The 27,123-nt window shown below is 39.9% G+C and overlaps 1 protein-coding gene across 5 annotated transcripts in view; it reads right to left on the bottom strand.

The window, feature by feature from the left end:
- Arhgap32 (Rho GTPase activating protein 32) overlaps positions 1 to 27,123 on the bottom strand; it is a 223,456-nt gene that overhangs the window by 10,732 nt on the left and 185,601 nt on the right. For 4 of the 5 annotated variants that reach the window (XM_029481740.1, XM_029481739.1, XM_021171547.2 and 1 more), the window contains 8 exons: positions 12,918 to 13,067; positions 7,461 to 7,563; positions 6,648 to 6,792; positions 6,181 to 6,263; positions 5,495 to 5,602; positions 5,081 to 5,226; positions 4,139 to 4,334; positions 1,949 to 2,094 (listed from right to left, as the gene is read on the bottom strand). In XM_029481740.1, coding sequence (XP_029337600.1) covers positions 1,949 to 2,094; positions 4,139 to 4,334; positions 5,081 to 5,226; positions 5,495 to 5,602; positions 6,181 to 6,263; positions 6,648 to 6,792; positions 7,461 to 7,563; positions 12,918 to 13,067 — 1,077 coding nt within the window. Of the gene's footprint in view, positions 1 to 1,948; positions 2,095 to 4,138; positions 4,335 to 5,080; positions 5,227 to 5,494; positions 5,603 to 6,180; positions 6,264 to 6,647; positions 6,793 to 7,460; positions 7,564 to 12,917; positions 13,068 to 26,142; positions 26,800 to 27,123 lie in introns of those variants that run through there. The other variant, XM_029481742.1, reaches the window with a different exon arrangement.

Here is a 27,123-nt window from a genome sequence, read left to right as displayed (position 1 = left end):
AGGAAAGGAAAGGAAAGGAAAGGAAAGGAAAGGAAAGGAAAGGAAAGGAAAGGAAAGGAAAGGAAAGGAAAGGAAAGGAAAGGAAAGGAAAGGAAAGAAGAGCTTTCAGCCGCTGAGCCACTCCTCCAGCCCCTCTGATGACATCTTACAGTGGCTCCTTTCTTCAAGGATGCTGAAAATAAAAGACAAAGAGACACAAAGAAGAAGGCCCCATGAAGACATGGAGTTGTGCTACTTAAATGCAAGAGATGCTGGGAGCCGTAAGAGGATAGATGAGACAGGAGGGTGTCTTCCCTAAGAACTTCAAGTGACCACAGGCGAGGTGACATCGGTCAGACTACTTCCATACACATTTGTGCTTCCAGTTTCAAGTTGTAGTAATTAGTAACAGCAGCCCCAGGAATACTGGTTATTTTTATTGTTTACATTAATCTTACCTGCTAAAGTTCCATGTCTTTCTGACCTGTTGATAGCAAGCACAACAAACTGCAGACACTCTGAGCTCTGTTTCTTATGCTTTCTATGACCTTCCTAACCGTACCTTCCTGCTCTCCTCTCTTGACAACAATTTCTCTGAGTTCTTTACAAATCTCTTCTCCAAGTTGCTCCTCTTCCCAGCCTGCTCTCATCTCCTGAGAAAGGACTCTCAGTCGCCTTAAAGATCAGGTGAACTGCACCTTCTTCAACTCCCAAGTTGAAAGTTCTCTTTCCTGGGGCTGGAGAGCTTGCTTAGTGGTTAAGAGCACTGATGCTCTTCAGAGGACCTGGGTTTGATTCCCAGCCCCCACATGGCAGGCAGCTCACAGCCACTGTAACTTCAGTTCCAGGGAATCCACAGCTCTCCTCTGACCTCCATGAGCACCAGGCACATGGAGTGTACACACACAAATACAAGCAAGGCATCCATACACATAAAATATTATTTTTTTGTTGTTGTGGTTGTTTTGAGACAGGGTTTCTCTGTGTAGCCCTGGCTGTCCTAGAACTCACTTTGTAGACCAGGCTGGCCTACTCAGAAATCCACTTGCTTCTGCCTCCCAAGTGCTGGGATGAAAGGCATGTGCCACCATTGCCCATCAAAATATTAATTTTCTAAAATACAGTTAGCATTCCTGACCATCATCCTACCACCATAAGAGCTGACAATGCCAGCCAAAGATGCTAGGCATAAAATTCTCCCTCAGCTGTAACTGCATACTGGGAGTCGTTTTCTCATATAGAAGGCTCTCTAGTTAGACTCTGAAGGCACTATCTTAATTTTCTTTCTGCAGAGCCAACATATCTAACATGTGGGTAATAAATTGGTTGTAAACGGTATGATGTAAACGAACTGAGCATTACTTCTAATGGTCCCTAAGAGAAAAATGCTACTAGGTTTTCTAGTTTAAGAACATGTTCGTATCAGAGCACGAGTTTTAAAATCAATTTTAAAGAGTAATTTGCTTAACAGTCATAGATCTGTCTGATGGAACACAGTACTGCATAGGCTAGTCACGTAGGAGAATGACATTGGTGAAACTAGTTATAAACTTGAAAAGTATGCTCAAACACAGACTTGTCAATTTTAAATATGTGAAACTAAAGATCAAAACAAGTACATAACACAGAATTATTACCAGCACTATACAAGCTATGTTACCCTAGAGAAGCAATGACACAAATGCACTGCTGGGGTGTGTGTGTGTGTGTGTGTGTGTGTGTGTGTGTAACATCTACACAGTTTTCTTAAGAAACTGAGTTCTTCTCTATGTAACTGATACTATCTTACGAGCTGCAATCACACATGCAGACAACCAAGCTGGGCCACACAACTATGCACGTTTTACAGTGAGGTGTGTCATGATGGCATGGGGAAGGTACACCCAGAGAAGTTGGCCATGAGCACAGTGGTAGGTGCTAGAAGCCACCAGGCAGTCTGCTACCCAGAACAGGGCAGCTCAGTGCTTACCTTTCAAAGCCATGGCTTTCATTTCTGAGGGCTCACTCTCATTACGCTGCAACTTGCGTTTGGAGACAGAAGAGGACTTCCCCAAATTGAAAAAGGAACGCCAGCTGCCAACAGGAGATTTTTTCATCTTATTTTGAGGCCTCTTTCTATGAAACAAAAAGCAGTTTATCAGTACTAATATAACCAAGGCTCTATCCATTCCTACAGAACAAGAAATGAACAAACGGTAGAAAGAATTAACAGCCTGGAGAGGCACAATGGGAGCCGCAGAGGAGCCTTCCATGCGGTCCACGGTACAGTGCAGCTCTGCAAGGCATGGGAGCTAATGTGGGGAGCAACATGAACTACAGCTTCAAAGACCACGTGTACCTCAGGATGAAAAAAAGTGCAAAGAAGACATTGATAATAAGCCTCCACAAAGAAGACAGTATAGGACAGTGAGGCGAGGAGAGAGTGGGGACAGAAGGGATGGCAGGAATCCAGCCTAAGAGCCAGCTACCTGTGTATACTTAGATGTCCTTTAAACCCAGATAACCACACAAGAAGCTGATGAAATGAAGACCCAAGAAGTTCAACGACTTTCCTAATCCTGTGAAAGTGTATGAGGGCATCAGGATTTCATGAGACCCAAGCCCGTCTACATCCTAATGTCTACTTTTTGAATCTCTACTTAAAGACATTTGTTCTTTGTAAAACAGGGGCTAAAATATGAAAGCAAGGTACTGAGGACCAACTCAGAAATGATAAAGACATGTGCCAACTTCTGGTTCTTTAGTCACAGAAAGAAAATGAAGGTAAAGGATACCCAAAAATGAAAAAAGGGAAATTCTGAGGTTTGTTAGTGTCACATTATCTAAGGAAACAAGAGCCTTATGTTCATGGGCACAGCCAGAAGAGCAGCAGGAACATCCAAACTAACGTGCACATATATTCGTCTTCCTACAGCCCTTGTAAGGGAGTCACACCCTGCTACTAGCATTTCCTTAGAGAAGCGGTGAGGGTAAGACCTCAGAGGGACACCGGCAGGACACACTGCAGTGCGTTTCATAGTGCTCAAGTCCCTGAAACCAAGTGACAACCAAAAACTGTACAGTGAAACAAAAGCCTCATGCAAGTTTGTGTGGGTCCTGTTCCCGGCTTCTCTGGGATCATGACAACTTTTCACTTATCAGGATGCACTGGTGGGGACTGGGCTGGGGCAGGAGGGTTTGCCTGTCTCAGTTACCAGTGATTCTCTTGCTAGTCAAGAACCAGTGTCAGAGAAGTCATTAAGCATTCATTACTTTCTTTTTCTTTCTTTCTTTCTTTTTTTTTTTTTTTTTTGGTTCTTGCCTGTTGCCATTTCTTTCTTAAAAAGTTATTTATTCACTTTACAACCCAACATCAGCCCTTTCCTCCTCCCAGTACTCCCTCATGAAAGTCTTCCCTCCATTCCAAGGGGAAGCCTCCTGCTGGGTGTCACCTCCATTTCCCCAGTTCCTCCTTAAATCAAGTTCCTGTGGTCTAGGTGCATCCTCTCCCACTGAGGCCAAACAAGGAAGTCCATTTAGGGGAGGAGGATCCACAAGCAGGCAGGCAACAGGCTCAGGGACAACCGCTACTGAAGTTGTTGGGGACCCCACATGAAGACCAAGCTGCTCCTCTGCTACGTATGTGCAGGGGGCCTAGACCCAATCCAGGCTCTCTCTTTGGTTGGTGATTCAGGCACCTTAAAGATCCAGATTAATTGACTCTGTTTGTCTTCCTGTGGAGTCCCTGTCCTCTTCAGGTCCCTCGATTCTTCCAACTCTTCTATAAGACACCCTGAGCTCCATCGAATGTTTGGGTGTGAGTCTCTGCATCTCTTTCCATTGGCTGCTGGCTGGAGACTCTCAGAGGACATTACTTTCTAAATAGGCTATTTCAGCATAACTTATGTCTACATTTCTCAAAGAGAAAAGCCAACCTCATACAATTAATATGTATCATTTATACTAGCAAGTTTTCTTGTACAACTAACTTTTTTTCAAGTATACTGTTATAAAGTCTTACAAGAATAATTTTTATTGGTCCTTATAAAGGATTCAGGGTCTATATTCAATTAAGTATTTTTCTACAACTGCCCCAATTTTAATAAAATAGTAATTTTTAAAACATTCTATTATCTGAAGCTGTGAAAGCATATTTTAAAACAGGACTCAGGTATGTTACCTTTCAAGTGGGAACTCAATGACGGTGTGAAACTTCCCTTGCAGCGCAGCAGGCCCTTCTCCGACTTCGATGTACTTATTTTCCGTCACAATAGGAGAACTGACCTGCGCCTGCGTCCTTGCCTGGGCTTCCTCCAATGTCAGCAGCTTGGTAGATGGAGACGAGACCAGCAGGGACTTGGGCCTTGACAAAGAAGCTTCAGAAGCAAAAGGATGACGTCAGCGTTGCATGTGTGTATCAGTTTGTCTATCCACCTTCACTCTCTACTTAGTGATGTGTTTCAACTCTTCTTCAAGGTTTTTCAATAATAAATATCACAGGTTTTTATATTTAATGACATTTCAGAGCACAGTAAGATTCTGCAACAATCTAATTTAGCTTCTTAACAGGTACCAGATAAAGGGGATCACTCAGACGTTTTCAGTTTTAGAAGAACGGTTTTCTCTTTCTGCTTTATCCCATACCTTTATATATACTAATAGTGGAGGCAAAAAAATTTTAAATCCTTTTCATTATTTTTTGTATGGGTGTATGTATGCCTGTGTCTGTGCTCTACTTGCACGCATTCCTGTGGAAGCGGCAAGGAGGCACTGGTTCCCCTGGAACTGGGTGGAGTTGCCAATGGCTGTGAGCCATCATGTGGGTGCTGGAAACAGAACTTGAGCACTCTGGAAGAGAAGTCAGTGCTCTCAACTGCTGAAGCATCTCTCCAGCCTAAGGCACGATATTTTTAATGTGTAATGAACTTATACCAAACAATCTGATATGTAGTACTCACTATATAGGCACATCAAGTAACTGTCAATTCACTGAGTTTGTAACAGACTTGACTTAGCTGTCAAGTCCACTTTCACATAGTATTAGGTGAAATAATAATTGCAAAGTTCTCCATTCCTTTAGGAACCTGTTCCTGGTGACAAGGAGAAGCCATGGGAGCCGTACCTGCTCCTTCCTGCATGACAGCGCTGATTTTGCCACTGAAGAGCACATCCACATGATTGAGAATGAATTCAACAACCACAGACTGAATCCTCACTTCCATGAAAGCTGCTGTCCCACTGAAGCAAGCTGACTCTATCTGCTTTGATCTGTGGGGTGAATGACAGGACCATCAGAGTTGTGAGAGATCTCCTAACGTGCAATTCTGTAGCACAGAGACTACAAAGATACCCACAGAAGAAATAGCACTTTTACAGCCCCTTAGCTAATACCTAGATGGCTGCTTTAGGGAGATGTTAATACAATAAGAGTTTGTTTTACTTGTTAAGTTTTTTTCTTGATGAACAATGATGCAAGGCTTTCTTTTTAATTCAAGAAAATGCATTCCTTAAAGTTCATAAATCAAATACAAATTACCTCAGCAGATTTGGTGCCCACACAATGGCAAGGTTTTTCGCATGCATATTTGTGATGGAGCAATAGTCTGCTAGAAGAGACAGATGTCTCATCAGGAACTCCAGGGTTCTAGAAAATGAAATACAACATGCTAACTGAAACAGACATTGTACAACACTGTGAAGGTCACTGGCTTGTACGTTTCTGACAGACAACAGGAAAGAGCCTGAACACTGATTTAAAAGCATAAAACCAAGGCATTAAGAAACCTAAAGCTGACCTGAGCAACTCCAGGAGCAGCAGAAACAGTACCTGGTAGCTGATCTGCTTTCATAGTGAAAAGCCCACTCAGGTGCACCGTCTTTGTTCATCATATTTATCTAAACAACCCTCTGCACACTGAGATTAAATAACTGAGCAGAATATCTTTGCAAATAAAGTACTCAACTTAAACTACACAATCAGATATGTAGACAGACAAACTAAAACACACACACACACACACACAATCCATCAGTCATCTACAACACTTCTGGAACCCTAACTACACAGAGGTTAAAAACCAATAAAAGATAGTGACCAAAAGACAGTACTATCCATTCTATTATTAAAAACAATCGTTCACATATGAGCCACAAAGACCCAGCAGTGCCTAATATAAACCTCAGCCTCGGCTGCTACTGTCTATCTGCCAAGTCATGACTTACCTATAGTGTGGTGGGGGGAGTTGCTGGATGACATCATGGATTTTCATCAACCGTTCTTCGTCCGTTGCTGCTGAAACAGCATCCTGTAACAGATACAACCCACCACAGCAGTGAGCTCTGCTAGTCCAAATGGGAGTTCCTGACTTGCAGTCTCACTGGGGCAAAGCGAAGCATCAAGAAGGCACACTGTCCCCACACACTGTGGCGCTCACTTGCCACTGTTAAAAAGCATGCTGGTATTCAATGCCATGCATGCTGAGTTAGTGGCTCAATGCCAGAAGGAAGAGAACAACAATTTGAAAGCTTCAAAGACCCAGACCACTTAACTGCTGCTGTTCAGGGAGTCTTTTGTCAGCACAGAACTAATTCTCGAATGAAATTAAACCACAACACATTAGGAATAAACACACAACAAAACTCCACAGAGACCTTGAGAGGGAGGATCTATCCCACCCTCTGGTACTCACAGAGAACTTCTCGTATAGCTGGTAGGTGAGCAGAGGGTTTGGGAGTTCTCGGAAGTACAGCTTACAGAGGGAGCCCACAGAATGGATGTCTTGAACATAAGGTTCTTTTGTCAGGTCGGGGACATGCTCAGAATCAAATTCATGACTAACCAAGACAGAAGACAAAGACAATTACTTTAGTGAAGAGAAGAAAATATACACCACAGAACAGAAAGCAGAAGCCCAAAATGTTCCTCTCTACTTCAGAGCTGCTGCTTCCTTCAAAGTATTACATATAACAAACCAATATTTGGACTTAAACAAATGAGAGGCCATCTTTTGTCAGATATCCATTCAATATTAAAACAGGAAAGTCTTTAGCCCTAAAGGTTTACTTCAGTGACTTTCTATTTTCGTCACATCATTATATTTCCTATATTACTTTTGGACTTTGACACACTCACCAAGGCACATGCACGCAGGACAGAACACAATTTGGAAGTGTGTTCTCTCCTGCCACTGTGTGGGCTCCTGGTTGGAACCCGGGTCACAGGACTTGGCAGTGCCTTTACCTGCTAAGCCATCCCACTGGCCTTCCTCCAACACTTCAAAGAGATAAAATATTACTGACACACTGAGGAAGTCAGCAAGCATGGCTCTGGGACACTGCAGATAATGAAATGTCATTTAGGAGAATAATGTGGTATTCTTTCCTAGTTTTATCTCAACCATGTTACTGATAACCATGGTTATCATAGTTGCTGTTTTTGAAATACGTTTAATTTGCTGAGTTAGTTAAATAAGAATAAAAAAGAAAGTGCTATAGAGTTTTACCGAAGTCTCTGGATATTGGAGGCAACGCCAGAGAGACGATATATCCCATCCACAATGCCATACCTCTCGATGAACGCTGTGCAGCTTTGAAGAACCTGAGGCACTAAAAAGAGTTTTAAAGACAGATTAGTGTAGTTATTCAGTGTAACCAAAGTAATGCTCAAAACATCTTTGTGTTTACAAGCAAAATGCAATTCACAAATCAGTCTGTTATAGAAGAAGGAGGAGGAGAAGGGGAAGGGGAAGGGGAGGGGGAGGGGGAGGGGGAGGGAAGAAGACCATCATCCGCTTATTAAACTTGTATCTACACCTGGCAACCTCTAGCCTGGTTCAGTCTGTGTATCATTCACACGGTCTTCAACCACAGACTGTTTGAAATCAAGTGTTTAACCCCACACTACTACAAACCAAAATAAACAAACAGCAACTCACTCAAGGTTATCCACAGCAAGGACTTTACAAAGTGCTTGCCCCAACAACATAATGACAAGTGCTGTAACACTTGGCTCCTACACCAGTTTCTCTGACATCTCAGTCAATGCAAACGAAAAGCTATTTCGGGCATGTGAGATAGAACAAAAGTTTGAAACTATGTGATAAACTTCTATAACCATTTCAATCTTACAATGGCCACAGCTTAGCATTCTTCATTTTGTACTGCAGGTTAAACAGCACCCAGGCTTCTTATTTGGCCATGTGTTACTGTCAGCCATGTTTGGGAGACATTACTTGGTCTGTAAAGAGATGCTATACTAAGGGAGAAATACAGTAAACTGAAGCAGGTTAGATTGTTAGTGAGACAGCAGAGCTACTGAATTCAACTCACAGTATGTTACCACATCATTTCTTTACTGTAATGGTGCCTTGCTTTTCCTGCCTTTGGCTGGACTTATGCAGGCCACCTTTCAAATCCTCTCAGATATCATATTTTACACTTAAAACCTGAAGGTCCTTGTCATTAAAAATCAAAAAGCAGTAGCAAATAGCACTGAGTACTTTGTATATCAAAGACTAGTCCTTACGGTGTAGACATCTCAAAACAACTTTCTTGCTTCTTTCCTCCCTCCCTTCTTTCTTTCCTCCTTTTCCTTCCTTCCTTTCCTTCCCTATCCTTCCCCTTCCCTCCCTCCTTCTTTCCTTACTTCGTGTGTTCTCCCACATGTGCATGCACAAGCCTTCAGTGAAAACAATAGCAACCAAAATCCTTAGATACCTGAAAATTCCATTTCACCTGACCAGATTTCATAATCAGAGAACTTATGATAGTGCAATAAAACCTTTATTTGTCAAAACAAAATATTATCTTGGCAGCTGTCTTCTCTAATGAAGTAGGAAGGGAGGGAGAGAGGGAGAGAAGGAAAAACAAAACCTGTAAGATTCCAGTGAAACTTGCTTAATTGCTGCTGAACACTCAGACATGACAGAACAGTCTGGTGGAGTCTCTTATTAATTCTTAATGATTAAGCAGAGTTATCAATTATTAATGATTGCACCACAGCAAGGCTGGAAAATGGCAAGAGTCATAAAAGTAAGAAAATAACCTGACTCTACAATTAAAGATGTCCAAATAAATGACAAATTAGTCTAATAGCTGCACAGAAAATTCTGTTGGCAGATTTTAAAGCAGCGGTCCTATAATACCTGTAACTTTAGTGAACTCACACTTTGTGAGAGTGGGAGAGCTTACACTCTGTCAAACCCTGGCACTAAGGACAACAAAGTGAAACATTAACAGAAGACAGGGTTGTCCGGCTCCTGCCTGGTTTCTTACACCACCAACCACCACATAAGAGAAGCAGGTAGGTCAGCTTTGTCATTCATTCCAACAGGGAGGTACTGAAACAGTAGAAAGTGTAACAGGATTACCTCTGTGACTCTCATCACTCACTGAAGTAGAATAGAGAAAATGAGTCACTTAGCAAAATCTTGCTATAATATGAGTCCCTCTGTCAGAAAAAAAAAAGGGCCAGAAATGCAAATATTTAGGGCAAAGACCCTATAGTCATGTTTTGTTTAAAGACAGGGATACATGCTCAGATATCTTTTGATTTCACTGTACCAACATTAGAATTATTCATACAGGCCTTACAATGTGGCCACTTTATACCTAGGTTGTACAATCTTGCCCACTGCCCCAAAGGCATAAAGCTATGGTACTATTCTGAACACTATTCTGAACACTGTGGTTAATAATAGCCCGGCACGTAAATATTTAACATATCTATATCTGCAAACATATCTATATCTATGCATAGTAATTGTAGAGAAACGTACATTTATTATGAATAGGGCCTTGAGGACTGGAAGCTATGCTCAGTGAGTCAGCCTGGGCTCAGGGCGGTGCTGGGCACCTGTGTGTGTCTAGAGAACTGTTGCATGGGCTGCACTAAACTCATAAAAATATTTTCTTAGTAAATTAATCTTAGCTACTATAAAATTTTATTTTATAAGTTTATATTTTGACTTGCAATCAGAGCTAAAACTACAATATACTATAATTTTCTTCCTTACTCTCCAAGCTTTTTCCATTTCATAATTATATTTTAAACTGTTCAGAACTAAAGACGTAAGCATGTTATCGCAGGTTAACTCTGGATCAGGAACTTCGGTATCGCAGTTCCACCGCCATTCTTCCCTCTGGAACTGAACAGTGCTTCCTGGAATTACTCCCAGGCCCTGCACACAGCTCCTGGAGAGCTGTTCAAGTGCTCAGAGTGGCCGGCTCGGGCTGCCATAGATGTACCAACAGAAAGGACCACAGAACACTTCCTCTTGGCCCTGGGGTAAGCTGAGCTTGCTGGGCTCCGTGGAAGCTTCTGTGATAACAGCCTCATCATGAATTTGGGGGCTCCTTTCCTCCAGAACTTCCTTACTCTTGCTTCTTCTTTGACTGTGCATTTCTGATCGAGTTCCAGTTGCTTCATATCTATCCATCCATCAAGAACATCCTCTGTGGCTGAGCGCTGCCCTCACCCACACCTCGGGTTAAGGCGTTTGCCAGCTCCACCAGCTCAGCCATGCTGACTTTCACAACTTCCCCACCCTTGGTAAATCTAGATGCCATTTAACATGCTTTGGTGAGACCCAAGCAAGGTTCTGGTAGCGGAGGGCTTCAATGACAGAACTCTACCAGTCTTAGCACACGTCAGCAATCAGACTCCAGTCATCTCCCCAGCCCCAGTCTGTCAGTGTCTGTAACTCTCATTGTCCCTAATAATGCTGAGCTCTCTATTTAAAGTTTATTTATTCTTTCATAATTTCTCTCTCTCCTGACCCTGTACTTTACTTTGATCATGTTCTCCTCACTTTCCTTCTTTGCAATCATTCCATTCCTGTGTGCATGCGAGCGTGCATGTGAGTGTGTGTGTGTAGGCAGCCCTCTGCACTTAATTAGGGTTGCCTACATGAGCATAGATGGAAGTTATGCAGTGTATATACCACTAAGTAGTATGGTACCCCTCTCTGAGTAACTGCCTATGGCTCTCCAGGGAGAGACAGGCCTTACAATCCCCTTCGTCACTAATGTTGGAATGCTAATGAGATCTTTCATAGACAGTCGCTGCTGTTGTGAATTCATGGGTACAACAGCCAGCATGCACTGTTTCACAGCTCTCTTTCTGATGCTCCAGCTCTTCCGCCTTCTGCGTCCTAGCCGGTGATGGCCTCTGAGCCCTGGAGGAGGTGATGCAGATATGTATTGTGAACTGAGCATCCAACAGTCACCTTCTCTCAGCACTTTGACCAGTTTTGAGTCTCTGCTAAAGCAGATGCCTCGCAGCTAGCATCACTTCATTCTCTTCTCACCATCAGAACTGACAGAATACAAGCCTGGAAGAGGGAACAACCATCATGGATGCTGTCTACCTGCAGGGTCCTTGATCACTGTTAATACTGTTTCCAGATCAAACAACCTGGTCTCTTCCTAACACATTAATGGTGGTTTTTGTACACTCAGAAGCCAGAAAAATCACAAAGCCGGATTAGATCAAATGCAGAAGAAAATAATCCAGTCAAGAGACATAGTAAATACAAGAGCGGCTGCCATCCCAGCATACAGTAACTTCTAAATAGAAGTAATGTACTCCACAATAATCAATGAAAGTGTAGAAACGCCATAACAAACATTTCTATAATGAAAAGATGCTTATTTTAAATAGTACAGTTAGTATACAACAGTAATATTACCATTCATTATAGTTAGTTATCAGGAATGATGTTCACAGTCAAGCCTGCTAGGTTACACCTACAATCCCAGCATGCAGAACAAAGATAGCAGGAACTTTGTGGCAATCCTGGACTAGATAGGAAGCTGCAGGCCAGCCAAAGACTGTCTCAAAACCAATAAATATTAGGTATATCATTATAATGCTATAGTTTATACTTTCATACAGCCATCAGCACCAAGGTTATTATAAACACATACTGAAGTGCTGTCCTGGACTTTCATTTGGGAGGCAGTGATGCTGGAGACTAAACTCGGGACCTGGGATCTTCAGTCTATGCTAACTCTTCTGAAGCCAACAATCTCACTAGGGAACAGGAAATTTTCAGCTACAATACAGTCTTACTGGACTACTATCATATACACAATCCATCACTGCCCAATACAGCATTACGTAGCACACAACCACAGTTCATATTGTTATTAATTTAGTTAGTCTAAATGAAAACAGAGTAAGTGTAAGGAAAAACAATTATACATAATACATAGATAGGCACATCTTTTTATTTTATACGTATTTCTCATCTACTCTCAAGTTGTATATAAAATATCTGAATTTTTTCATGATTGTTCTAGCTGTGAATTGAAAATATACATTTAATTCTTTTAGACTTTAAAATAGCCCCTGTGTGTATAAAATATATATTCATGGTATAACTATAGATATACCCTGTGTAAACAATATAAAGTCTCATATCTTAAAAAAATCTAATTACTTATCAAATAAAACAATTAATCTAGATACTAAAGAACTCATTTTTGTCAACAGAACTTCAAATCCCTTTCCTTCCCTCTAACCATTCATCCAACCACTAAATTCTGGACTCCTAATTTGAAGAGAAAGGAATGTAAAGTAAGTTATAAAATCTAGGCAGTTGGTTTCAGTGTGTTACAGTCTCACCTGTCACCCTCCCACTAAAGAACTTGAAGTAAGTGTTTTAGGACACGAACAGGGAAGTTGGCTGCAGAAGCTGCCTGGACAGTGTAACAAACCACAGAGTCACCATGTCCTGCACAAATGCCAGCTCTCCCTACATGACCACAGCACTGTAGGCAAGGCACACCCTGACACATCGCTCCACCCAGAACTGAGGTGAGGCTCTGAAGTTAGGCGTTGGCTTTACCACAAGTACCAAATGCACGCACCATTTACCACAGGTACCAGGTGTCTGGTGAAAGAAAGCCAATGCAAGCATGTGAAGATTCGATACCATAAGCTCAGAGTTAATTTTTACCTTCAAACCCAGAGTTGAGGAGGTGCTCCCCCAAGTCACAACCGAATACTCTCTCTTTCAAGATGCCCCGCTGCTTTAGCTTCTGTTTTGTTGGGCGAGACTTCATGAATGTTCGCAAGAAAGTAATGAGCTTGCCGTGCTTTTTAGACACTAAGAAACAAAAATAAATAAATCTCTTAGTTGTAGCAAGGATTACATTTCAGTTAGCACAAAAACAAGCCAGTCTTAACAGTCTAACTTCAAGATAACCTACTACAAGCACACGTTATAACTGTAGGCAGCTATTTATTGACGTTGGTGTACTTTGTTCTCGCTGGCCCGTGAGCCTATTTAATGAGATCGGGAGCAATTATCCATACTGTACTCTCTGACCTTTCAATCCAGCCCGCCTGGAGAGCCAGCCATTGTCTCAGAGCACACAAGAAGGAATGGATCTTGAATCCGTCGTATTGCTTTTAGATCTTTGCAGTGAGAAAGGCCTGCAGGAGTAGTACAGAGAAGCACTCCGCCACTAAGCTATCTTCAACCTTTGGACTGTACACTGAGATAGGTCTCACCAAGTTGCATGGTCAGCTTTGAACTTGTTCTGTAGCCCAGACGGGCCTTAAACTTATGATCTTCCTGCCTTAATTTCCCAACTAAGCTGAGATATGCTTGTGTTAACGGGCATGGCTACATATTTTTATTAATGAGAAATTTTCACAGAGTTTCTAATTCGTGGGGTACAACTGGAGAAAGAGACAACTTTCCTTCCTCTTTTACCAAGAGCACCCTATGATGGCACAAAGCATTACCTAAATTCATCAACTCAAACTCTTTGACGATCAAGACAAGAAGTGAGGAAATTAATATTTGGAGAAAATATTTCCATCTATTAATACATCAGAAAGTCAACAGAAAGTGAATGAACTGAAAACAGGCAAATCCCTAAAACAATGGTGTTTGCTAAGAAATGCAGCCTGCAGGGAGACTTACTCAACACACTGCAAACACAGCGCAGCTGTGGACTGAAGAACCTTACCCAAGCCTTTCCCTACTCTGTATGCATGATTACTCAAGTCCCATTCTTATTACTACAGATTATTTGGCAAATCCCAATCTTTTATATTCTGAACAGACGTGGACTACAGAGAAATTCTGTGTTACCTAGAGCCACTGAGAGATGGAGCAGCCTAGACCAGACCAGATATTGGTCATCCTTCATTTCGTCTCATTGGAAACTACTTGCAGAAGGAAGCATCTTTCTCACAGACTACAGTATCCTGGCTGAGCTTTCCTGGGACATGAGTCTTCCTTTGCTTTGCCCAGGAAGATTCTGGTAACTTAACTAATTTACAATTACTATGTGCTTACATGTCCTGCATGGAAGACAGGACAACTTTGGGGAGTTAGTTCTCCCCTTCTTGAGGCAGGCTCTCTCTTATTATTTTGCCCTATTGTGTATTCAGGGTAGCCCCTGAGATTCCAGGTGATTCTCTAATCTCTGTCTATGTAGTCCAGGTTCCAGACATGCACCACAACACCTAGCTTTAAAATAAAAACCTGTTTACATAAATTTGGAACAACAGGCTTGTGAGGCAAGTTCTTTTACCACTGAGCCATATGGTCAGCCTTTTAGCTCCAATATTAACTGAGGATCATGAAGAACAAGGTGGAGACTCAACATGCTAGGATTAAATAATTAGAATTCAAAACCAGGCCATTTGCTGATGCTTGAGCTTTTAGCACCTGAATGGTACAACCTGAATGAAGACAGCAAGTGTAGGGCATGTGAGACCTTGTTACCAGACAGGCACGGGGAATGTAAGGCTGAATGAGCTCAAACCCTGAAGAGAACGGCAGGAGTAGGGCCATTCTCTGCCTAACTCTCTGCTCTGAAACATGTAACTATGACCCTGAGGGCCACAGCAATCAGTCACAGCAGCATACAAACCTTCCGTTCTCCATGCTAATGAGGTGTCTAGATAAACTTCCTGAGCATTCAGCCAACGAGCTTCCCTTCCTGGGCATTCCTTTTACACAAGGCATTTAATCCTGGGTTCACCCTGAGTAAAGTGTATGCATTCACATCACAAATGAAGTTTGGACAAGCAAGGATTTTCTCTTTATCAAGGATCGTCTCAGGGGAGGCCTTCATCTTAAACAGCCATGCCTAAATCTCCCAGAGAAGGCTGTCTCTCTCTTCCAGCCCCTCCGTACTCTGCAGGAACTCACTCGGAATCAGATCACCTTCTGTCCCCAAAGCAGGCTCTGCCTTCCCCTTCCTGTCTGGCACATGGACGCCATGACCGGAAGTGTCAGTCCTGGAGCCCCGTTCCTGACTCCCTGCGATATGCTGGTAGTGCCTGGGTACAGAGGAGACTGGGAACCACAACCTCTCTGTTTTCTCTCTCGGACTGTGGACCACTCATTACGGACTTTGCCTGTGCTCCAGGCACCCAAGAGGAGAAGCAGGGCGCAATATGACAACCAACGAAATGCTGGATTTTTAATTTTTTTAAAAGTGGCTAATAAGAAAATAGAAACGGATTTGATAGCAAAGTAACTCCAACAGACAGGTCGGTCAGGGAGAACTTTCCCAAAGAATATGTATCAAAACGACATAAGCTATGAGAGATAGTGGGGTGCAGGTATGCAATGTGGTTACAAATGACAGGCCATAACAAAGAGTATGGGCTTTATGACATGGGAACTCACTGACTAGCTTAGCCAATTTAAAACAGGTGATGTTAAAAAACAAAAATCCACCCAGTGTGTATGTTACAAAGTCAAAAGTGGACCAAAAAGGACTTGGCTGAATAAATAATTTTACACTCACATGGAGTTATTGGTTTGCGTTTTTTTTTGTTTGTTTTGTTTTGTTTTTGGAAATAGGGTATCACTAGGTAGCCCTGGCTGGCCTTAAACTCAATGTGTAGACTGAGTTAGCCTTGAACTCAGAGATTCATCTGCCTCTGCCTCCCAAGTGCGGAAGGTATGCACTTCCACACCCAGCCTATTTTTTATTTTGATTATTTACTGATACTGTATAAGCTCCAAGATAAATTGTGTTTGAAAAGTAAGATATCTCAGTTTATCATATGAAAGCTATGAGTAATGTATATATCTTTTTCAAACACTTAAATTCACACACACATGCCTATATATACATATATACATAGCTAGTTCTTTCTAAGATTTATTTTTATTATGCATATTTGTACATGTTAAACTGAGCTCAATAGTAGAAAAGGGAAAATTACTCTTTTATTTTCTTACTAGAAACATCATACTTAGTCATCAATGGGAATTAATTACACATTGAATACCACAACTAATTAGTAATGACAGGATGAATTTACAATTATGATCCTTTAAGCAAACTCTCAATTACAATAAACCTCATTATTCAGAGTATAGTCTTTACTCGACTGGCCTTTCAGGGCACTGGGCTGTTTTTACCTTACTTCTTGGTGTATTAATGTGGCTTCCTTTCCCAGTAAGGGTTAAGAATGTATACACTTATTTTCTCTAAAACAGTGCTACAAGGTCTAATTGACAAAAGGTGCAATAAAGCACAAAATTAAGCCACCAAAAGAGGCCACTATTGACTGCAGGTCCCACCTGCACTTGAGGGTGCTAGGAACAGTGTTGGCAGATGGGTCCTCCGTGCTTTTACTGCGTGGTCACCGCATTCCTGCTGCCTTTTCAGAACCATTACTGATATATCACATGCTATCCCATGGGGGGGGGGAAGGGGGCAGGTTTCCATCTTGAAATTTATATCCTAGCACGAGGTCTAAAATAATAGATATTCCTGAGGGCAACAGTGTATGGATTAATCACATTGGGTTAGACAGTAGTTATGAGGAACTAATAAAATGCTCAAATCAATTATCTCAAATTCAATGCTCTAGCAACAATTCCAAATTGTTCATTTATGTTAGTATTCTTCACTTAAACTTTCTCCCCATTTCTTAAATATTAAAATTGCTAAAATGAACTCACTTTGGATATAAGAAATGTCCCTACCCAATGTTACCAGTTACTCTCTTGAAAGGCAAAAATAAACTCTGAGCTCTACTGAAACAGTGCTGCTGAAGAAGGTAAATCTTGCTTATAGGTGGTTAAGTGCTGACACACCCATTCCCAGAGAGGCACAGTGACTGTGAAGAAGTGGGAGAGGCTCTAAGGATCAAGGTCCACAAACCAGGCTAGATTAAAGATAATCAAACAATAAATGTGGAAGAAGTATAAAGTGATACCACTAAAAACAATCACATCTTATGTCCAAATTTCCTATTCCAGAATTTAAAATGCAGCATGGGCCACAATCCTATGTTTTTCCGTATCACTTAGCCACAATGATTTTCTATCTGCAATTTTTTTATAAGCCAGGCAAACCAAACAGACCTGTCTTCCTGGTAGTTACAGGCTTTAGCAGTATGACTTAGTCTACTTGCCAAGGTAAATCTTTATGATAGCAATTACCAGTTCATAGCAAGATACTAAAGACAGCCATTTCTGTAGAGCTAGGTGAACCCTGACATGGAGGTGGAAGACTGAGGTCTTTAATTATATGACCATAATTCCCAAACAGTCTCAAAGCCAATTTGAGTTCTCATACTTCACCTAGAGTTCCCTAAATCAGTTCTCACGCATCTATTAGACTAACAAAACAAGTCTGGACTTGGCGTAATTTCTGAGTGTGTATATAGAAGCTGGTTTGTATCTAGAAAATGGCCTCAGCATTACGTTTATTTGAACATTCATTATTTGTAACATTTATAACAAATTCAGAAAGTCAAGCAGGCAAAACGCAAGGCTAGTGGGGAGATATTTTTGGTACACACACTCTGTGGAGATTGCCCTGATTAAACTGAAGATATAATGAACTTATAAATGTAAATAAAGCTTGTAATGCTTAAAATCCAGAGGCATTTCACACACTGTATTCTAACTCCTACTACGACTTGGCTCTCAAACATAGATTAGGTAACATTCTTAGAAGCCAGCTGTGGGGAGGAGAAGCACAGGTAACTACTGCATATTTAGGCTGTCTTAGAACAGCCTCTTCACACCAAGGATTCTAAGTCTCGACTGTGTACGTTAAATATTTTCTATTATATAAATATAAAAAGATTTTAATTTTTATTTGTAAATTTTTAAGTTTTCTTTTCTTTCTTTCTTTTTTTTGGGGGGGGGGGGTTGGTTTTTTCGAGACAGGGTTTCTCTGTATAGCCCTGGCTGTCCTGGAACTCACTCTGTAGACCAGGCTGGCCCTGAACTCAGAAATCCCCCTGCCTCTGCCTCCCAGGTGCTGGAATTAAAGGCGTGGGCCACCACACCTGCCAAGTTTGCTTTTCTTAAGTATAGCTATTATATTTATATATAATATATATATAGTTTAGTAGGTGTTTGGCTTTACTAGTGACTCAGATTCCTCTTCAGTGATAGGTATTAATTCTTTTATGACCTGAAGACAAATGTCAGTTGAGTATGTCACACAAAAATCTTTACCATATCCGTAGTTTGTTTCTTATTGGACAAATTAAAGCATGTCTTTAGGTATAACACCAATACTTTATTGCCTTTTTTCTTCATCCCAAGTCATAAACATACTGTAGGATTTTCCACATAAAATTTCAGCACTTCACATTTTCGTTCTCTTTCATATATATTATCAATTACTCTATTACCTTTAATTAAATCTTGCTGTGTCTACTAATCTGTAAAGCCACTTCTGTTTTGTATAAAGATGCGCAGTGACTCTTTGAGTTCACTTGCCATCACTACTATTTTTTTGTAGTACTTAATAAAAATAAGTCCCTTCACTTATTCTTAACTCTTCAGAACAGCCCTGTGTTTGTATCCTGTACTCTTTCATAGGTATCTGAAAATCAACGTGTCAGGGTGAAACCTTGAGAAATGTCATTGAATCTGCTCCCAATTATAGATTATTTTGGAGAAAAATAAACTATTTGAACTATAATGCTGAATCTCCTAAGACATGAACAAAATTCTTTTCTCCCTTTACTGAGGGTCCTTTTATATCCTTCATTTACTTTTCATATTAAGGTCTTATGTATTTTCTGTTAGAGCTAGTCTCAGAAATGTTACAGTTTTTTGTTGCTATTCTAAATGGTATCTTTTTTCTAAACTACATCCTCTAACCATTTCATGTTGAAATTTAACATAGTTTGGAATATTAAGGTTTCTAAAGTTCCCAACCTGCCTTTGTGCTAGCTGTGTGAGTATGGATAAACTATAATTTTTTATCGATAAAACATTAATAATAGTAAGTATGCAATAAGATTTTTGTCACAACTGAACAATGTGTAAGCCTAAAACACTTATTGCTGAGCAGAAAACTTAACAAACATTATCTTTTATTCAACAACCATGCTGGCCCCATTATTTCTTAAAGATTCATTTATTTGTATGTGTGTGAGAGCCTCTGTGTGTATCATGTGTGTACAGTTCTTGTGGAGATAGAAAAGGGACTCAGTTTCCCAGAGAACTGGAGGAGGAAGTGGCTTTGAGCTGACCAACATGGGCACACAGAATCAAAGTCAGGTCCTCTTCAAGAGCAGGACTCTCAACTGCTGAGCCAAAGCTCTAACCCAGCTTCTGTTATTGTAATGATTTGACAGTAGTCACCTCCATATATGATCTGGATTTGATTCTTCCATCTCAGTCCTCTCATTTGTTTCTAACTTAACTGAATTTCTAAGAAATGTTTATCTTAGCTGGGCTTGGTGGCGCACGCCTTTAATCCCAGCACTCAGGAGGCAGAGGCAGGCAGATTTCTGAGTTCAAGGCCAACCTGGTCTACAAAGTGAGTTCCAGGACAGCCAGGGCTATACAGAGAAACCCTGTCTCAAAAACAAAAAACAAACAAACAAACAAAACAAAAAACAAAAAACAAAAAAAAGAGAGAACTGTTTATCTTAAATATGGGGGAGGGGTAAAATAAGAGTCAGGCCGTCAGAAAGCCAGAAGGAGTCACCCTACTAAGTACCTACTTAAAACAACAACTAACCATAGCAAATGAACAAACGAACACAACACCTGCAAGTATGTTTATAACTACACATAACACAGCTTAAATGAAATTCACACATCTGGGCTGCCAATGCTCCCTCCAAAGGCCAAAGACAATAATGATGTGATTATATTATAATCTTTAAAAATTAAAGAAAGGGCTGGAGAGGTAGTCAGTTAAGAGCACTGACTGATCTTCCAGAGGTCCTGAGTTCAATTCCGAGCAACCACATGGTGGCTCACAACCATCTGTAATGGGGATCCGGTACCCTCTTCTGGAGTGTCTGAAGACTGTGACAGTGTACCCATATACATGAAATAAATAAATCTAAAAAAAAAAAAAAAAGAAAAGAAAAAAAGAAAAAGTGTTTTTACATGGTTATCTTGCTTCTGGTTTTAACCTAGTTGTTTCTTACATCTCACCATTAAGAATCACTTTGCCACTTTGAGCAGAAATCACCAATGTGAAGAACTTTCCTGCTACTAATTCATAAGAAGTATAAAATAAATGTGTGATCACCTTTACCTGGTGATTTGCTATATCTACTTATCTACTAAAATGATTTTTAGTTCTCTTTTATTTTAAAATTATGAAAGTGGGGAGTTAAATTCAAAACCCCTTTGAGAGCCTTAGATGACTTTCCATATCCTTTTAAGGTAAAGAGACCAGATGGAGGAGAGTCAGAATTTAACAACTGAAGCTGGAAGCCATGATAAGTCTTTCTGAGAAATTCGAATAAATATTATAAGCAAATTTTTATAAGATAGCCATTAGGACTAGGGTTTTTTTTTTTAAGTATATATATAAAAAAAGACATACACAGGGATTTTATCGTGACAGCCTAAACAGGGACTTCTAAATTTAAGAAGGTTGCTGATGTATTAAATGACAGCAAAGAAACAAGAACAATTTTCACATATAGTTTTAAGTATCTCAAATGGATACAGGCAAGAACTGTGAAAATTAACTTATGTTTTGCATGTGTTGATGTATTCTTAAAGGACCTTTGGAAAACAAAAGCGATCATTTTGAGTAAGATCAGCACTTGACGGGGTGTGGCAAGAAAATATTGATACAAATGAAACTAACTTTCTTCTGCAAATAAATGGACTCACACATTATGTGTAAGTCACTTGAATAGTAGTAGCGCTCTAAATCTCTAAAGGAAATTTCCTAGGTGGTTGAGCAAGATTCTAATCTGTGGCTCAAGTACTAAAGGAAATCAAGTAAAAAAAGCTTTCTAGTTACTGAAATATAGAACTTTAACAAACCTCTTTCTCTTATACTATTGAAAACATTTCATATCAAGTTCTAAGAATGGATAACAATGTAACAGACTCCTTTATATCATCATTGAGTCCCTTACTAAAATCTAGTATGACTTTGTGAGGACCTGGGAAGGGGGATCTTAGCCTATAGCTCAGGGTGGCAAGATCCCCCTGCCAGAGCTCCTGAGGGCTAGAAATACAGGGTCAGTTTCACAAACACTCTATAGAGCACAGTGAAGTGTTCCCTGCAGATGAAACACAAAGTTAAGTTTTTATTAAGGAATAACCAAGACAGCCTATTCCTGACTCTATTCTTATGTCTACCCTTTCTCTAACACTTTGTACAGGACTGCTCCTGGTCCTGTAAGACAATATGAAGGAAAAGAAATCCTTAACCAGTTATAATTATAGAACAACAAATGTTCATGGAATGCTTACTATCTGTCAGGACCTTAGAGATATTAATGAGTTTAATTTCAGTTTTTATTAGCATTGCATTCTAAATGAGCTACATATATCTAATCACTATTACATTCTTAGAAGTTTATATTCACACAGAAATATTAAATAGAATGGTTACTTCCCCATTACATGCTATGTCAAGGGTTATAAAAACACTGGCATTAATGCCTTTCCTCTTTTCTACATATCCAGTAGTATATTATCGATATAACCAAGCACCAATATTCCAGGTCTCTTCAGTTTCTTTGATACTATTCTGTATCTACATAACTGGCACTCAGTTAAAATCATCCTATTTGAATATTTTAAAATATATACTTGAGCCAATAACCTAAGAATTTAAAGCTTTTATAGGTTTTCAATAATAAGAGAAATTCAGAAATTATCTAAAATGTTTGGTATCATAAATGCTTTAGGTTTCTGATATTTTCAGATTCAGACATACATATCTATCTATCTGCTTAAATATAAATTTGTATATATTTTTTTCATGCATTCGTGGAAAAGGAGAGGGGACCAAACCTAGACATGAAATTCATTTATGTTCCACATATGCCTTATATTCAGTCTTTGGATAATTTTATATAATGTTATAGTGATTTGTCACATAAGGTCTAGTACAGAATTTTTCACTAGGGCATCATTTTGATGCAGAACATTTAAAGTTCTGAAGCATTTCAGACTAGGGACTTCAACCCATGGTCTGATGAAGGTAGGCCTTTGTTGGCTAGGCTAGTGAAAAAGTACTGGGCCAAGAATATGAAGATATGTTTTTGATGATGATTTTTGCTAGATTACAGACAATCAATCTGTGTAAGATCTTAGTTTAATAGTATAATAGAATGTTTCACTTGGCAACATAAATCTAGACTTCAATAAAAGTACTCCCCAAACATAAAATTCTGTGGGAACACAAATGTCAAACAGCACATATGAATGAATGAATGAATGAATGAATGAATGAATAAATAAATAAATAAATAAGTAAATAGAACCTCAAGTCTATGGGAAATATTTATGTTTTAAATAATTTATCAGGAACATTATTGAAAACTTAATTAGAAAACTGTTTTAAATGGGGGCCTTCCTAAATCATCTTGAGAAAGGATTGTATAAAATTTAATCTTAAAAAGTTGCCATTAAGGTTATAGTTTAACGTCTAGTATATAGATTATTTTGTTCCATGGATGCTTAAAATTAGAGGGAGGAGTCTTTATATAACCAACTTATATAACATATCTCACTTTCTAGAACCTAAGCATAAAACCGGTTATACTACATAATAATCCTATTGATTATTTTGGTTTATTCGTTTCTAAGTTTTTAGAGAAGCATAAAAATACCGTTTATTTTATGATTTTTGTTGACCAACTCGATATACATTATAAAGATTAACTTTTGGCCCAGGTTTTAGGAAGGAGATTACTGCAGCAAAAGAGGAAAAAAAAAAAAGAATGCTAAGTTTTACCTATATAATTCTGGGCTTCTGCAGAGTGATGTTCAAAAGTCAAAATCCTTAGTGTCTTCTGCAGGAACCACTGAAGTTAGCTTCTATTTTTGAAATCAGGAATAAAAGTTGTCCAGTTTTGGGCTTCATGCCCTTATTCCCCAAACATAAACTTAAAACCCCTTTGAGGAGGCTGAGCCTCAGCTTTTAACATATTCTTGATGTTATTGCGAAACAAAATAAAGCACAGAGTGGTTTTGGGTTTTTTGGGAGGTTTGCTATATATATGATTAACAATTCTGAAAGTAAGAAAACACAGGATTCAGTAACTGATTCAGGTGACAGCTGCAAGGGGCTGCCAAAGAGCAACTATCTGGAGCCTGCACAGTTCTCAGTGATGTCTGACATTCCAACCTCAAAGGGAGGGGCCAGGTATCCTAGGAATGCCTGTCAGGTCCTGCATGCTGGATTTAAAATGGCACACTGGCAGTAATAACTCTCTGACAGTTATATAATAGGCTCTCATTGGCTGATGAGAGAGATGAGGAGTCATTTCAAAGCCATTGCTGACCTGAAAGCAAATCAATGACTCTAAATGCTCTGGAAAATAGGCCTGCAGTGATTTTCAGAAGAGTATCTTTCTGTGACAGAAGAAAGAACAGCTCACATGGAACAAACGAAGCAGGAAACAGGCAACTAGCTTCTCTGCACCTCACACAAGGCACTTGTAGGGCACACCTAAAATAATGGCTAGTTCAATAAGACTGTGTCTGAAAAGGACACCAAAGAAGCATTGGGCTGCTGTCCTTCGCCAGCGGATATAACACACATGGTTACAACACGGAGCTTTGGAAAACCATGTTCCCTGGGAAAACGCAGGAACATTAGATAAAGCTCTCGGTATCTACGCTGCTTATTTGATTTTCCAGGGAGCTATGACTCCTGTTAGAAATACCACAGAAGCTCAAATCTAGATTCTGTGACTTTAGGTTGATATAAATAAGCTTGTAGTTTGTTTTTTTTTTTTTTTCTGCTCACAGACACTTGTTTTTATTTTTTAAATTTCAATTACAAACTAAAATATATGTTAGTAATTTTGTTCCTCAACTCTTTGCAAAGCAAAGTGTGTTTTTTTAATAACTTGGTGACTTTACCAACTCAGTTATATAAAAGACTATGACTAATTTCATTTCTAAAAGTGGAACAAAAGGAAGATTTGCATTTTACCAGAAGCGAGTAGGAGGAAACTTGAGATAGATATAAATTCCTTGATGCTGAATGTATTTTAACACCAGAATGAGATGATACACAGGTTACAGATTTTTAAACCTGTTAAGAAGTTTAATATTGCTTGGGCTCTTATTTTTCTAGGATGCACTATTTGGTTAGTATGATTCCAGGAAGAAATGTATTAATATGTACATTCTTATAAAAATTAAAGTATAGCAACCACATATTTTAGGGATTCAGGTATATCAAAGGTAATAGGTCTACGAAAATGCTGCATAAACTTCTAGGAAACAAAATTTTAGAACCTTAAAGTCAATGGCATGAAACTCCTGTTCCCTGTGGTTTTTTTCTCTCTTTGATTAGATTCAAGTATGAGCATCCGCCACTGGCGCTGTGGATTCTATTAGACTATCAAGACTGATATGGAGCATTAGTCGCAGCAGAGATGGTTGGGGGCTGGGTGTAAAGGTTTTACAGCAAAAGGTAGAAGGGATGGTTCTAAAAATATAGGTATTTTGAGAAGATGCAACTTACAGTAAGTCTCTTTAAAGGCAAAAGTTGCTTCCTTCCTTCAAAATTTTGAGATCTTTAGCCTATTACCTATTAGACCTCTGTTTCCTACATGATACAATGAACTGAAAACCCAAGCAGCCACCACCTACCTTACAAGGAATGACAGGTGTCAAACATTAGCCCTGTTTCAGGAAGTGGGAACTGTTTTCCCCATTACAATTTCTTTCCTCTTTGATATGAAAACTTTGCTATTCTCCCTTAGTGCATGACTGACAAGAATCTGACTCAGCTTTGCAGACCGAATTTGGTCAAATTTGGCTCATACCTCCAAAGAAGGGTGGCCTAGCGAGGGTATGGACAAATAGAGGATGGTTTTTACTTTCCTCTCCTTTCATTCTCCAGGTAATTTTAGATTGCTGCTCTCTTCTACTGAGTACAAAACATTATTATCCAATACCTGAAAAGTGAAAAGAGCTTTCAGATCATTTTGACTGAGTGACAGGTGTTTTTTTTTCTCCTAAGTTGACTATGAAAAAGAACTCTAAATTCTGAAATTTCTCCACCTAATGTTTTGAAAATGATAATACTGATTACATTTAAGCACTGGTGGGTCAATCTTGCAAAGAAACCATAACTGGACTGCTATGTGTTAGAGAATACTTACTTCCATGCCATGCTAGTGAAAGAGCATAAGGAAAATGCTCTATCAAAGCACCACATAAGCACGAGCTGTGCAGTCTCTGAGGAGACACAGTCCTTCATGAGTGACGACACTGGTCCTTAGGAAGGACAGTGCTGGCAGGAATGGGGAAGACAGACAGCCCGGAACTTACTTCCTTATGCTAACCAAGCAGACTTGGTTAGCCCTGCTGATTTTCCTCTAATCAAACATGGAAATAGTATTAGCCCACAAGAAACATTCACACACATACACAAGCACACACACTTCCATGCATGCTTGTCTAATGATGAGAATCTGTTATAATAACTGAGGTCTAGAAGGCATTACCAAATATGCTGACCAGAAACAGTAGAAAAATAAGTATTTCCTAAAAATCTCTGGAAAAATAATACCTGTGCAGTACAACTGACAAATCTTACTTTAAGAAGTGATTACATCAATACAAGACAAATATTAATGCTATTATTCAGTTTCCAGATAAATGCTGAATCACATACTCTCTTAAGATCTTAGATCAAATAGGATCTAAAAATACCTCCAAGGAATTTGTCCAAAAGTAGTTTGAATGAAATATTGAATGACGGATGTGATCTCCTTACCTCTTGCTGTGATGCAAGTTTTAAGATCAGTATTTAAAATTACTCCGTGACTGTATCTAGCAGTAGACTCAGCAGGCAACGGTGGCTGTGCATTCTGTGCAACAGCTTACAAATGAAACATAATCACAGCAGCTCAGACCTTCTCCAGCACCAGAGGGCTCCTGGCCAGGTCTCTACCACCCTTGGAGGTGCCAGCTGTTTCCAGGTCCCCCTTTCAGAAGTACTTGGCCCAGATTTCAGCCCTGTTTGAGTCAGTCTCAGTGAGAGCTCTCTGCCTTCAGGAGCTTAATCCTCCTCTCAGCCTGTACAGCTTTGCCACACCACAGGAACGCCCCAACGTAAGCTCACACTTGCAGAACAGGCTTCACCAGCCTGGCTCCACCCAGCAGCCTTCCACAGGTGAGCGCTTCCTGGTCAGAAAGCAGCCCTAGAAAACTGCAACTGTGCCCTTCATGCTTTGCCAGTTACTGACTATTCAGTTATTTGTGTTTGCTAAGTGGGTGGAGACAGTGTATCTGAAAAAAGGAGGCATGTTAAGCCAAAAAGGAAAAGAAGAAAGGTACGGAACCAAGTAGGAAGCATTGTTAGTAAAAGGCTGAGTCATGAAAGCCATTGCAACAGGCTGAGGGACAGACCTTTCAATAGCTTGGTTGATACTAGGCTGTGACTGCTTTGTTATTGACATGTTTCAAGACACCCATTTACACAGTCTCTGCATGAAAGGCTTTGAGAAAGGCAACCATACATGTATCAGGGAAAAGGAAAGTTTGCTCAGAACTGAAAAATCCAGCATTTCCAAAACAAACTTCCATTGCACAGTGTGAGGCTCAATTTGTCACTGATTCCAAGGCATTTCCTGTCCTCTACTGGAAACATTCGCCAGCAGAAGAAGCAATGCTCAGGAAGTGCTACCACAGGAGCATTGCTAAAACATTATCATTAGTTATCTGCACAATACTACACTTTGAAGAGACCCCTCAC

This window comes from Mus caroli, chromosome 9 (assembly GCF_900094665.2).
Source record: "Mus caroli chromosome 9, CAROLI_EIJ_v1.1, whole genome shotgun sequence".
NCBI classification, from domain to species: Eukaryota; Metazoa; Chordata; class Mammalia; order Rodentia; family Muridae; genus Mus; species Mus caroli.
This window is presented reverse-complemented; position numbering and strand designations above follow the sequence as displayed.